Source organism: Scyliorhinus canicula, chromosome 10 (assembly GCF_902713615.1).
Source record: "Scyliorhinus canicula chromosome 10, sScyCan1.1, whole genome shotgun sequence".
NCBI classification, from domain to species: domain Eukaryota; kingdom Metazoa; phylum Chordata; class Chondrichthyes; order Carcharhiniformes; family Scyliorhinidae; genus Scyliorhinus; species Scyliorhinus canicula.
This window is the reverse complement of record NC_052155.1, coordinates 367,206-381,647: the sequence shown is the minus strand read 5'-3', so window position 1 is coordinate 381,647 and position 14,442 is coordinate 367,206. Positions and strand designations below refer to the sequence as shown.

Genomic DNA, 14,442 nt, shown 5'->3' with positions numbered 1-14,442 from the left:
TGAATATTGATGCAAAGTGTTCATTTAGTCAGGGTGAATTCTGAGGGATCAGCTGGTTTAGCTCACTGGTCTAAATTGCTGGCTTTTAAAGCAGACCAAGGCAAGCCAGCAGCACGGTTTGATTCCCGTACCAGCCTCCCCGAACAGGTGCCGGAATGTGGCGACTAGGGGCTTTTCACAGTAACTTCATTGAAGCCTACTCGTGACAATAAGCGATTTTCATTTCATTTCATTTTCATTACTGAGGGTGAATTCTGAGGGATGAGGTGATTACTGAGGGTGAATTCTGAGGGATGAGGTGATTACTGAGGGTGAATTCTGAGGGATGAGGTGATTACTGAGGGTGAATTCTGAGGGATGAGGTGATTACTGAGGGTGAATTCTGAGGGATGAGGTGATTACTGAGGGTGAATTCTGAGGGATGAATGATTACTGAGGGTGAATTCTGAGGGATGAGGTGTTTACTGAGGGTGAATTCTGAGGGATGAATGATTACTGAGGGTGAATTCTGAGGGATGAATGATTACTGAGGGTGAATTCTGAGGGATGAATGATTACTGAGGGTGAATTCTGAGGGATGAATGATTACTGAGGGTGAATTCTGAGGGATGAATGATTACTGAGTGTGAATTCTGAGGGATGAATGATTACTGAGGGTGAATTCTGAGGGATGAGGTGATTACTGAGGGTGAATTCTGAGGGATGAATGATTACTGAGGGTGAATTCTGAGAGATGAATGATTACTGAGGGTGAATTCTGAGGGATGAGGTGGTTACTGAGGGTGAATTCTGAGGGATGAGGTGATTACTGAGGGTGAATTCTGAGGGATGAGGTGATTACTGAGGGTGAATTCTGAGGGATGAGGTGATTACTGAGGGTGAATTCTGAGGGATGGATGATTACTGAAGGTGAATTCTGAGGGATGAGGTGATTACTGAGGGTGAATTCTGAGGGATGAATGATTACTGAGGGTGAATTCTGAGGGATGAGGTTGTGGTGATCACAAGTTAACCAGATGCAACACCACTGAGCGACCACTAGAGGGAGCACGGGAGAGCCATATAAATAGATCAGGACAGGAAGTGAGACACACTTCACAGCAGGCGGGCTGGTAAGCAGGACACACAGCAAGCAAAGCTGGTAGTTAGCACTGGAAGGTAGTTCTAGGTCGAGCTCTGGAAACTGAATGAACTCACAATAAAGCATCTTCTCCACACTTGAGACTACGAGCTTTATTAAGACACGAGGAACAACACATGGTACCAGCAGTGATTTCAGGACGCTTACGACAGGACAACTCAGCTGCAGATACAGAAATCACAAAATGGCATGGAAATCTCCTACTGGACATTTGACTGGGGAAGACATCGCTAATTCGAGGATGTGGCATGGATACCCACCTCAGCTGGACACGACTGGTAATGTAAGAAATGTCTGGAAAAGGTTTAAACAAATGTTTGATTTTTATCTCATAGCTAATGATGTAGCAGAAGCCTCAGACAAAATTAAAATAGCAATTCTCATCGAAGGGCCTGTCAATAGGAAAGTGTATAATGGATTTAAACACTCAAAAGGTGAAGACAGGAACAGCTTACAAACGTTACTAAAGAAATTTGAAGAGTACTGTGAGAAATTTGAACAGCAAGGCATGCTCACAGTCCAACCTGCACAGAGACTGAGTGATGCTCACAGTCCAAACTGCACAGAGACTGAGTGATGCTCACAGTTCAAACTGCACAGAGACTGAGTGATGCTCACAGTCCAAACTGCACAGAGACTGAGTGATGCTCACAGTCCAAACTGCAGAGAGACTGAGTGATGCAAGACTTAAAAAATCACAAAAAGATCAGGAAATCGCGAATGCACAGTACAGATCAAAAAGAAGAAATAACATGAATTTTTCACAAAGCCAAAACGCTGAAATCCAGTCCAGATCGGAAAGAAAAGGTAACTTACAACTTTTAGAAAGAAGAAACGCTGAAATCCGCGATAAAATGGCGTCGGAGCACATTTTGCAGTCTCTGGTAAGCAAAGAACTACAAATCGCGTCTGCGCATGCGCCGGAACCGGAAGTCGCGCATGCGCCGGAACCGGAAGTCGCGCATGCGCAGTTTACAAAAGATCGCGGCGCCGATCGTTATGCGCATGCGCAAGCCGCGCATGCGCAGTCAAAAAAGTCTTCGTCGCGGACGGTCATGCGCATGCGCAAGCCGCGCATGCGCAACGGACACCGAACCGCACAAGGAAAGAAAGCCGATTTGCGCATGTGCAAGTCGTTCCTACGCGTGACGTCATGACGTCTGAGAATCCTGACCACGCCCACTTAAAAGGGAAATGCCCGAAAATTGAAAACAAGACACTTAAAGTGGTAAAACCAAATTTTCTTGCCTCAGAACACAGACAAACGCCTGAACTTAAACCAACAGTGAAAAACAACTTGCACAAAACCTTGGAAAAAGCTGCCTTCACCACACACAGTGAAGCGAACAAAAAGAATTCCGAAACAACAAAAGATGATTTGTTTTTCGACGATTACCTCTCAGACCTGACTGGGTCAGTCGGATATGCTTATCACAGCATCAGCGACACGGTCGCAAAGTACAACACGAACCAACTCGTGGTAGATGAATCCAACCAAAATGCTTTGGTTTTCGAAGAATACTACTCAGACATGGCTGAGTCAGTCGGATATGCTTATCACAGCATCAGCGACACGGTCGCAAAGTTCAACACGAACCAACTCGTGGTAGATGAATCCAACCAGGATGATTTGGTTTTCAAAGAATACTACTCAGACACGGCTGAGTCAGTCGGATATGCTTATCACAGCATCAGCGACACGGTTGCAAAGTTCAACACGAACCAACTCGTGGTAGAAGAAGCCAACCAAGATGAAATGGCTTTCAAAGAATACTACTCAGACATGGAGGAGTTATTTGGACATGCTGATCACAGCATCAGCGACACCGTTGCAAAGCTCAACACGAATCTACTCATGGTGGATGAATCCAACACCATGGTGCCATGGCAGCTCGTCGATACATTGGATGACAGCAATACCCAAGACGAAGACGACGCCACACAGAGAGCACAGGAAGACTCCACGGAGCGAGCGATGACAGGCTCCACAGTGCGAGTGATGAAAGACGCCAACAGGGATGCAAGCAAACACTCCCGGGCGGACACCAAGCATGAACAAGACCATGAAGGTAAACCCGCTGTACCTGAGCAACCGCAAGCAGACTATGAAAGTCTACCAAGCTCACAGGAACAAGAAGAAAGAGCGGACTATGAAAGTCCAACACGCTCACAGGAACAAGAAGAAAAAGCAGACTATGAAAGTCCAACACGCTCACAGGAACAAGAAGAAAGAGCAGACTATGAAAGTCCAACACGCTCACAGGAACAAGAAGAAAGAGCGGACTATGAAAGTCCAACACGCTCACAGGAACAAGAAGAAGACAATGCACCTCTGCCCACTGCATGCGAAGACAGTGACAAGGTGATCACACTCAACGTACAGGATCACAGTGAGACTGACAGTTCTCAGCTTGTCTGTACCGAAGCACAGAGCGAAAACAGTGACAAGGTGCTCGCACTCGACGTACAGGATCACAGTGAGACTGACAGTTCTCAGCTTGTCTGTACCGAAGCACAGAGCGAAAACAGTGACAAGGTGCTCGCACTCGACGTACAGGATCACAGTGAGACTGACAGTTCTCAGCTTGTCTGTACAGAAGCACAGAGTCGGGCCACCCAACAGTCCAGAGAGACAACGCCAAAAGAAAACATGCAGATTTTGACTCCAGAAGAGGAGCACCTGGAGTCCACAGAGACAATGCCGAAAGAAACCATGCAGATTCTGACTCCAGAAGAGGAGCACCTGGAGTCCAGAGACATCAAACAAAAAGAAACCATGCAAATTTTGACTCCAGAAGAGGAGCACCTGGAGTCCAGTGAGACAACATCAACAGAAATCATGAAGATTTTAACTCCAGAAGCGGAGCACCAAGAGTCTAGAGAAACCACGTCAACTGAAATCATGCAGATTTGGACTCCAGAAGAGGAGCGCCGAGAGTCCACAGACACCGCGTCAAATGTAATCAAGAAGACTTTGACTCCGGAAGACGAGCACCAAGAAAGCAAAGATGCGGAATCCAATTCTCCACAACTGATTGATGTCACCTGCACCGATGCAACATCAGATCATTCGCACCACTCGCGAGAAGACGAGCACCAAGAAAGCAAAGATGCGGAATCCAATTCTCCACAACTGATTGATGTCACCTGCACCGATGCAACATCAGATCATTCGCACCACTCGCGAGACGGAATGCTCAATGACTCAAATTATCCACTCGGGACACGAATAGAGTATAACAAGAAAAACAAAAGTCAAAAGAAACACAGCAAGAACAAAAACAACATGAAGCGCGACAAGACCAACAACAATAGCAAGAAGCACAGCAGAAACGAGAACGACAACAGCAAGAAGAAAAGCAACATGAAGCGCGACAAGACAAACAACAATAGCAAGAAGCACAGCAGAAACGAGAACGACAACAGCAAGAATAAAAGCAACATGAAGCGCAACAAGACAAACAACAACGTCAGGCACAAAGATAGCGACAACGACAGGGACAGAAACAACAAGAATGGCAACAAACACAACAAAGTCAGGAACAAAGATAGCGACAACACCAAAGACAGAAACGACAAAAACAGCACCAAGACCGGCAACGAGAACAACAAAGTCAGGAACAACGACAGTGCCAACACCAAAGACGGAAACGACAAAAACAGCGACAAGTACGGCAACGAAAACAACAAAAACAAGAACGACAGAAACAACAGCAATGAAACAACGACTTGTACACAATGGAACTACTTGGCACATGACGGACAATGCCACAGCGCATGGCAAAACGATGACAAGACTACAAACATGTCATGGGATGACGACGAATCGCATAAACACACGTCTGCTCCAGAACGAGCAAGCACACCAGCATCCAAGGCGGATGAGACAATAAATCAACACCACAAGCACAGAAAAAAAAAAAAAAGTCCATGCCAGTCAACATCAGTGATGTGACCATGCAGACACCTCGGGATGACGCATTGGGTACTTAAGATAACCAGGAACACCAACAACATTCACAGCGGACTTGCAATATCAATATCACCACGTCATCAACAACAAAAAGAAAAAAAAGCTCTGAACAAATTCATCAAGTTTGGACTCATAAATGTTTTTATTAAGATTGGACATATAAATACATTGGCTTTGTTAACTAAGGCAATAGCATCATCACTTGTATAGATACGCATATCATAAGTTACTGTTTTGTATAAAATTTCTTTAATGATGTACAGAAACTATGTAATGAGAAAAAGGGGGATGTGGTGATCGTAGATTGACCAGATACAAAACAACAGAGCAAACACGAGCGGGAGAGCTATAAATACACTGGGACAGGATGTACAATTTTCTTTAACGATGTTCAGAAAATATGTTAAGAGAAAAAGGGGGATGTGGTGATCACAAGTTAACCAGATGCAACACAACTGAGCGACCACTAGAGGGAGCACGGGAGAGCCATATAAATAGATCAGGACAGGAAGTGAGACACACTTCACAGCAGGCGGGCTGGTAAGCAGGACACACAGCAAGCAAAGCTGGTAGTTAGCACTGGAAGGTAGTTCTAGGTCGAGCTCTGGAAACTGAACGAACTCACAATAAAGCATCTTCTCCACACTTGAGACTACGAGCTTTATTAAGACACGAGGAACAACACAGAGGTGATTACTGAGGGTGAATTCTGAGGGATGAATGATTACTGAAGGTGAATTCTGAGGGATGAGGTGATTACTGAGGGTGAATTCTGAGGGATGAATGATTACTGAGGGTGAATTCTGAGGGATGAGGTGATTACTGAGGGTGAATTCTGAGGGATGAATGATTACTGAAGGTGAATGCTGAGGGATGAGGTGATTATGAGGCTGAGTGAAAAATGGAGGAATGTGACAGAGAAAGTGAAGGAGCCATCGGCCAATGGTGTGATTGATATGGACCTTGTTGGATGTGAACAGGTTTGTCTGACTAACTGTCCTGATTTGATTTTGACAGTGAATGGGAACTGGAGCCCGTGGACAGCGTGGTCAGCGTGTGATGGTTGTGTGGGGGCGTCTGTGAGGGCGCGGACCTGTGGCAGCCCTCCACCCCGATTCGGAGGCAGGAAATGTGAAGGAGAAGCGGAGCAGAGCAGATTATGTCACGATAATTCCACCACGTGTTCAGGTTTGTACCAGACGGTCAGAGACTGGGTCACGGTGTCCGGAACATAGAGAGATGGCAAACCACCCTGAGAGGGTCGGGGGTCAGCAGATATTGAACCCCTGCAAAGAGCAATCCTGGCCGATCCTGTGACACCCACATCCCGTTGGGGGGGGGGGGGGATGATACAGCTTCAGGAGGGGTGGGGAATGGAGGTCAGGCACAGAGGGACAAAGTGGGGATAACATCGTGAGGTGTGGGGGGGGGGGGGCACCCTGGGCGTGCAATGGGCACCCCAAAATGCTGGGCAATCCTTCATTCCCGCCTCTCCAAGAATTGTTCCCAAAAGCAACTTGGTAGCAAGTTCCATCTCCTGTTAATCTCCCGAGGGAGATCAGAGGGATATTTAACGGATACAGGGATTGGATTCCTATTGACAGACGGCAAATGTTCAATATGCTGATGACTTTATTCTGCTCAATAACTCAGCAAGGGGGCGACAGGAGTTGATGAATTGGGTAAAGGGGCACAGTCAGTAGGGGAGAATTCGATCTGAGTGAGAGAGAGGGAGACGAGTGAGGATATTGGGGTTTCTGCTACACAGGAGAAAGTCAGGGCAAAGCAGGAAAGAAGTTCTTTAGCTGATATTTACTGCAAGGATTGTAACTCAGAACAGAGTGCTGGGAATTGGGGAATAAAGGGAGTTAAGGAAGGAAGGGAGTTTGGGAAGGAAGGAAGTATGGGAAGGATGGGAATGGGGTGCTGGGAGTTTGGGAAGGATGGGAGTTTGGGATGGATGGGAGTTTGGGAAGGATGGGAATAGGGTGCTGGGAGTTTGGGAAGGGTGGGAATGGGGTGCTGGGAGTTTGGGAAGGATGGGAATGGGGTGCTGGGAGTTTGGGAAGGATGGGAATGGGGTGCTGGGAGTTTGGGAAGGGTGGGAATGGGGTGCTGGTAGTTTGGGAAGGATGGGAATGGGGTGCTGGGAGTTTGGGAAGGATGGGAATGGGGTGCTGGGAGTTTGGGAAGGATGGGAGTTTGGGAAGGATGGGAATAGGGTGCTGGGAGTTTGGGAAGGGTGGGAATGGGGTGCTGGAAGTTTGGGAAGGATGGGAATGAGGTGCTGGGAGTTTGGGAAGGATGGGAGTTTGGGAAGGATGGGAATAGGGTGCTGGGAGTTTGGGAAGGATGGGAATGGGGTGCTGGGAGTTTTTGAAGGATGGGAGTTTTGGAAGGATGGGAATAGGGTGCTGGGAGTTTGGGAAGGGTGGGAATGGGGTGCTGGGAGTTTGGGAAGGATGGGAATGGGGTGCTGGGAGTTTGGGAAGGATGGGAGTTTGGGAAGGATGGGAATAGGGTGCTGGGAGTTTGGGAAGGGTCGAATGGGGTGCTGGGAGTTTGGGAAGGATGGGAATGGGGTGCTGGGAGTCTGGGAAGGATGGGAGTTTGGGAAGGATGGGAATGGGGTGCTGGGAGTCTGGGAAGGATGGGAGTTTGGGAAGGATGGGAATGGGTTGCTGGGAGTTTGGGAAGGGTGGGAATGGGGTGCTGCGAGTTTGGGAAGGATGGGAATGGGGTGCTGGGAGTTTGGGAAGGATGGGAATGGGGTGCTGGGAGTTTGAGAAGGGTGGGAATGGGGTGCTGGGAGTTTGGGAAGGGTAGGAATGGGGTGCTGGGAGTTTGGGAAGGATGGGAGTTTGGGAAGGATGGGAATGGGGTGCTGGGAGTTTGGGAAGGATGGGAATGGGGTGCTGGGAGTTTGAGAAGGGTGGGAATGGGGTGCTGGGAGTTTGGGAAGGGTAGGAATGGGGTGCTGGGAGTTTGGGAAGGATGGGAGTTTGGGAAGGATGGGAATGGGGTGCTGGGAGTTTGGGAAGGGTGGGAATGGGGTGCTGGGAGTTTTTGAAGGATGGGAGTTTTGGAAGGATGGGAATAGGGTGCTGGGAGTTTGGGAAGGGTGGGAATGGGGTGCTGGGAGTTTGGGAAGGATGGGAATGGGGTGCTGGGAGTTGGGAAGGATGGGAGTTTGGAAGGATGGGAATAGGGTGCTGGGAGTTTGGGAAGGGTCGAATGGGGTGCTGGGAGTTTGGGAAGGATGGGAATGGGGTGCTGGGAGTCTGGGAAGGATGGGAGTTTGGGAAGGATGGGAATGGGGTGCTGGGAGTCTGGGAAGGATGGGAGTTTGGGAAGGATGGGAATGGGTTGCTGGGAGTTTGGGAAGGGTGGGAATGGGGTGCTGCGAGTTTGGGAAGGATGGGAATGGGGTGCTGGGAGTTTGGGAAGGATGGGAATGGGGTGCTGGGAGTTTGAGAAGGGTGGGAATGGGGTGCTGGGAGTTTGGGAAGGGTAGGAATGGGGTGCTGGGAGTTTGGGAAGGATGGGAGTTTGGGAAGGATGGGAATGGGGTGCTGGGAGTTTGGGAAGGATGGGAATGGGGTGCTGGGAGTTTGAGAAGGGTGGGAATGGGGTGCTGGGAGTTTGGGAAGGGTAGGAATGGGGTGCTGGGAGTTTGGGAAGGATGGGAGTTTGGGAAGGATGGGAATGGGGTGCTGGGAGTTTGGGAAGGGTGGGAATGGGGTGCTGGGAGTTTGGGAAGGATGGGAATGGGGAGCTGGGAGTTTGGGAAGGATGGGAATGGGGTGCTGGGAGTTTGGGAAGGATGGGAGTTTGGGAAGTGTGGGAATGGGGTGTTGGGAGTTTGGGAAGGGTGGGAATGGGGTGCTGGGAGTTTGGGAAGGATGGGAATTGGGTGCTGGGAGTTTTGTAAAGATGGGAGTTTGGGAAGGATGGGAATGGGGTGCTGGGAGTTTGGGAAGGGTGGGAATGGGGTGCTGGGAGTTTGGGAAGGATGGGAATGGGGTGCTGGGAGTTTGGGAAGGATGGGAATGGGGTGCTCGGTGTTTGGGGAGGATGGGAGTTTGGGAAGGATGGGAATAGGGTGCTGGGGGTTTGGGAAGGGTGGGAATGGGGTGCTGGAAGTTTGGGAAGGATGGGAATGAGGTGCTGGGAGTTTGGGAAGGATGGGAGTTTGGGAAGGATGGGAATAGGGTGCTGGGAGTTTGGGAAGGATGGGAATGGGGTGCTGGGAGTTTTTGAAGGATGGGAGTTTTGGAAGGATGGGAATAGGGTGCTGGGAGTTTGGGAAGGGTGGGAGTTTGGGAAGGATGGGAATAGGGTGCTGGGAGTTTGGGAAGGGTCGAATGGGGTGCTGGGAGTTTGGGAAGGATGGGAATGGGGTGCTGGGAGTCTGGGAAGGATGGGAGTTTGGGAAGGATGGGAATGGGGTGCTGGGAAGGATGGGAGTTTGGGAAGGATGGGAATGGGGTGCTAGGAGTTTGGGAAGGGTGGGAATGGGGTGCTGCGAGTTTGGGAAGGATGGGAATGGGGTGCTGGGAGTTTGGGAAGGATGGGAATGGGGTGCTGGGAGTTTGGGAAGGATGGGAATGGGGTGCTGGGAGTTTGGGAAGGATGGGAGTTTGGGAAGGATGGGAATGGGGTGCTGGGAGTTTGGGAAGGGTGGGAATGGGGTGCTGGGAGTTTGGGAAGGATGGGAATGGGGAGCTGGGAGTTTGGGAAGGATGGGAATGGGGTGCTGGGAGTTTGGGAAGGATGGGAGTTTGGGAAGTGTGGGAATGGGGTGTTGGGAGTTTGGGAAGGGTGGGAATGGGGTGCTGGGAGTTTGGGAAGGATGGGAATTGGGTGCTGGGAGTTTTGTAAAGATGGGAGTTTGGGAAGGATGGGAATGGGGTGCTGGGAGTTTGGGAAGGGTGGGAATGGGGTGCTGGGAGTTTGGGAAGGATGGGAATGGGGTGCTGGGAGTTTGGGAAGGATGGGAATGGGGTGCTCGGTGTTTGGGGAGGATGGGAGTTTGGGAAGGATGGGAATAGGGTGCTGGGGGTTTGGGAAGGGTGGGAATGGGGTGCTGGAAGTTTGGGAAGGATGGGAATGAGGTGCTGGGAGTTTGGGAAGGATGGGAGTTTGGGAAGGATGGGAATAGGGTGCTGGGAGTTTGGGAAGGATGGGAATGGGGTGCTGGGAGTTTTTGAAGGATGGGAGTTTTGGAAGGATGGGAATAGGGTGCTGGGAGTTTGGGAAGGGTGGGAGTTTGGGAAGGATGGGAATAGGGTGCTGGGAGTTTGGGAAGGGTCGAATGGGGTGCTGGGAGTTTGGGAAGGATGGGAATGGGGTGCTGGGAGTCTGGGAGGATGGGAGTTTGGGAAGGATGGGAATGGGGTGCTGGGAAGGATGGGAGTTTGGGAAGGATGGGAATGGGGTGCTAGGAGTTTGGGAAGGGTGGGAATGGGGTGCTGCGAGTTTGGGAAGGATGGGAATGGGGTGCTGGGAGTTTGGGAAGGATGGGAATGGGGTGCTGGGAGTTTGAGAAGGGTGGGAATGGGGTGCTGGGAGTTTGGGAAGGGTAGGAATGGGGTGCTGGGAGTTTGGGAAGGATGGGAGTTTGGGAAGGATGGGAATGGGGTGCTGGGAGTTTGGGAAGGGTGGGAATGGGGTGCTGGGAGTTTGGGAAAGATGGGAATGGGGTGCTGGGAGTTTGGGAAGGATGGGAATGGGGTGCTGGGAGTTTGGGAAGCGTGGGAATGGGGTGTTGGGAGTTTGGGAAGGGTGGGAATGGGGTGCTGGGTGTTTGGGAAAGGTAGGAATGGGGTGCTGGGAGTTTGGGAAGGATGGGAATCGGGTACTGGGAGTTTTGTAAGGATGGGAGTTTGGGAAGGATGGGAATGGGGTGCTGGGAGTTTGGGAAGGGTGGGAATGGGGTGCTGGGAGTTTGGGAAGGATGGGAATCGGGTGCTGGGAGTTTGGGAAGGATGGGAATGGGATGCTGGGTGTTTGGGGAGGATGGGAGTTTGGGAAGGATGGGAATGGGGTGCTGGGAGTTTGGGAAGGATGGGAATTGGGTGCTGGGAGTTTGGGAAGGATGGGAATGGGGTGCTGGGAGTTTGGGAAGGGTGGGAATGGGGTGCTGGAAGTTTGGGAAGGATGGGAATGGGGTGCTGGGAGTTTGGGAAGCGTGGGAATGGGGTGTTGGGAGTTTGGGAAGGGTGGGAATGGGGTGCTGGGTGTTTGGGAAAGGTAGGAATGGGGTGCTGGGAGTTTGGGAAGGATGGGAATTGGGTACTGGGAGTTTGTAAGGATGGGAGTTTGGGAAGGATGGGAATGGGGTGCTGGGAGTTTGGGAAGGGTGGGAATGGGGTGCTGGGAGTTTGGGAAGGATGGGAATCGGGTGCTGGGAGTTTGGGAAGGATGGGAATGGGGTGCTGGGTGTTTGGGAAGGATGGGAGTTTGGGAAGGATGGGAATGGGGTGCTGGGAGTTTGGGAAGGATGGGAATTGGGTGCTGGGAGTTTGGGAAGGATGGGAATGGGGTGCTGGGAGTTTGGGAAGGGTGGGAATGGGGTGCTGGGAGTTTGGGAAGGGTGGGAATGGGGTGCTGGGAGTTTGGGAAGGATGGGAATTGGGTGCTGGGAGTTTGGTAAGGATGGGAGTTTGGGAAGGATGGGAATGGGGTGCTGGGAGTTTTGGGAAGGGTGGGAATGGGGTTCTGGGAGTTTGGGAAGGATGGGAATGGGGTGCTGGGAGTTTGGGAAGGATGTGAATGGGGTGCTGGGTGTTTGGGAAGGATTGGAATGGGGTGCTGGGAGTTTGGGAAGGGTGGGAATGGGGTGCTGGGAGTTTGGGAAGGGTGGGAATGGGGTGCTGGGAGTTTGGGAAGCGTGGGAATGGGGATACCAGCGTCACGGGTAGAACAAGAGGTTCAGCATAGAGGGTTTGAGGCGATTGGCACTGAATTAAATTAAACAACCGAAGGTCAATGTTAATAATTTCTGGAGTATTCTTCCAGCCCATCTGCCAATTGGCATTGGGTACATAACATTAGAGAGCTAAATGTGTGCAAGAGGAGGCCATTCTGCCCATCGAGCCTGCTCCACCATTCAATATGATGTTATTAACCTGGAGAGAGTGCAGAAGAGATTTACAAGGATGGTGCTGGGACACAGGGACTGAGTTACAGGGAGGGATTGGACAGGGACTGAGTAACAGGGAGGGATTGGACAGGCTGGGACATGGACTGAGTTACAGGGAGGGATTGGACAGGCTGGGACACAGGGACTGAGTTACAGGGAGGGATTGGACAGGCTGGGACAGGGACTGAGTTACAGGGAGGGATTGGACAGGCTGGGACACAGGGACTGAGTTACAGGGAGGGATTGGACAGGCTGGGACACAGGGACTGAGTTACAGGGAGGGATTGGACAGGCTGGGACACAGGGACTGAGTTACAGGGAGGGATTGGACAGGCTGGGACAGGGACTGAGTTACAGGGAGGGATTGGACAGGCTGGGACACAGGGACTGAGTTACAGGGAGGGATTGGACAGGCTGGGACACAGGGACTGAGTTACAGGGAGGGATTGGATAGGCTGGGACACAGGGACTGAGTTACATAGAACATAGAACATAGAACGATACAGCGCAGTACAGGCCCTTCGGCCCTCGATGTTGCACCGACATGGAAAAAAAAAAAAACTAAAGGCCATCTAACCTACACTATGCCCTTATCATCCATATGCTTATCCAATAAATTTTTAAATGCCCTCAATGTTGGCGAGTTCACTACTGTTGCAGGTAGGGCATTCCACGGCCTCACCACTCTTTGCGTAAAAAACCCACCTCTGACCTCTGTCCTATATCTATTACCCCTCAATTTAAGGCTATGTCCCCTCGTGCTAGCCACCTCCATCCGCGGGAGAAGGCTCTCGCTGTCCACCCTATCTAACCCTCTGATCATTTTGTATGCCTCTATTAAGTCACCTCTTAACCTTCTTCTCTCTAACGAAAACAACCTCAAGTCCATCAGCCTTTCCTCATAAGATTTTCCCTCCATACCAGGCAACATCCTGGTAAATCTCCTCTGCACCCGTTCCAAAGCTTCCACGTCCTTCCTATAATGAGGCGACCAGAACTGTACGCAATACTCCAAATGCGGCCGTACCAGAGTTTGGTACAGCTGCATCATGACCTCATGGCTCCGGAACTCAATCCCTCTACCAATAAAGGCCAACACACCATAGGCCTTCTTCACAACTCTATCAACCTGGGTGGCAACTTTCAGGGATCTATGTACATGGACACCGAGATCCCTCTGCTCATCCACACTACCAAGAATTTTACCATTAGCCAAATATTCCGCATTCCTGTTATTCTTTCCAAAGTGAATCACCTCACACTTCTCCACATTAAACTCCATTTGCCACCTCTCAGCCCAGCTCTGCAGCTTATCTATGTCCCTCTGTAACCTGCAACATCCTTCCGCACTGTCTACAACTCCACCGACTTTAGTGTCGTCTGCAAATTTACTCACCCATCCTTCTGCGCCCTCCTCTAGGTCATTTATAAAAATGACAAACAGCAACGGCCCCAGAACAGATCCTTGTGGTACGCCACTCGTAACTGAACTCCATTCTGAACATTTCCCATCAACTACCACTCTCTGTCTTCTTTCAACTAGCCAATTTCTGATCCACATCTCTAAATCACCCTCAATCCCCAGCCTCCGTATTTTCTGCAATAGCCGACCGTGGGGAACCTTATCAAACGCTTTACTGAAATCCATATACACCACATCAACTGCTCTACCCTCGTCTACCTGTTCAGTCACCTTCTCAAAGAACTCGATAAGGTTTGTGAGGCATGACCTACCCTTCACAAAACCATGCTGACTATCCCTAATCATATTATTCCTATCTAGATGATTATAAATCGTATCTTTTATAATCCTCTCCAAGACTTTACCCACCACAGACGTTAGGCTCACCGGCCTATAGTTACCGGGGTTATCTCTACTCCCCTTCTTGAACAAAGGGACCACATTTGCTATCCTCCAGTCCTCTGGCACTATTCCTGTAGCCAATGATGACCTAAAAATCAAAGCCAAAGGCTCAGCAATCTCTTCCCTGGCTTCCCAGAGAATCCTAGGATAAATCCCATCCGGCCCCGGGGACTTATCTATTTTCACCTTGTCCAGAATTGCCAACACTTCTTCCCTACGCACCTCAATGCCATCTATTCTAATAGCCTGGGTCTCAGCATTCTCCTCCACAATATTATCTTTTTCTTGAGTGAATACTGACGAAAAGTATTCATTTAGTA

The 14,442-nt window shown here is 50.2% G+C and overlaps 1 protein-coding gene across 1 annotated transcript in view; it reads left to right on the top strand.

Annotated features, from left to right (window-relative positions):
• scospondin (subcommissural organ spondin) overlaps positions 1-14,442 on the top strand; it is a 443,172-nt gene that overhangs the window by 94,953 nt on the left and 333,777 nt on the right. The window contains exon 16 of the mRNA XM_038810430.1: positions 6,095-6,302. Coding sequence (XP_038666358.1) covers positions 6,095-6,302 — 208 coding nt within the window. The remainder of the gene's footprint in view (positions 1-6,094; positions 6,303-14,442) is intronic.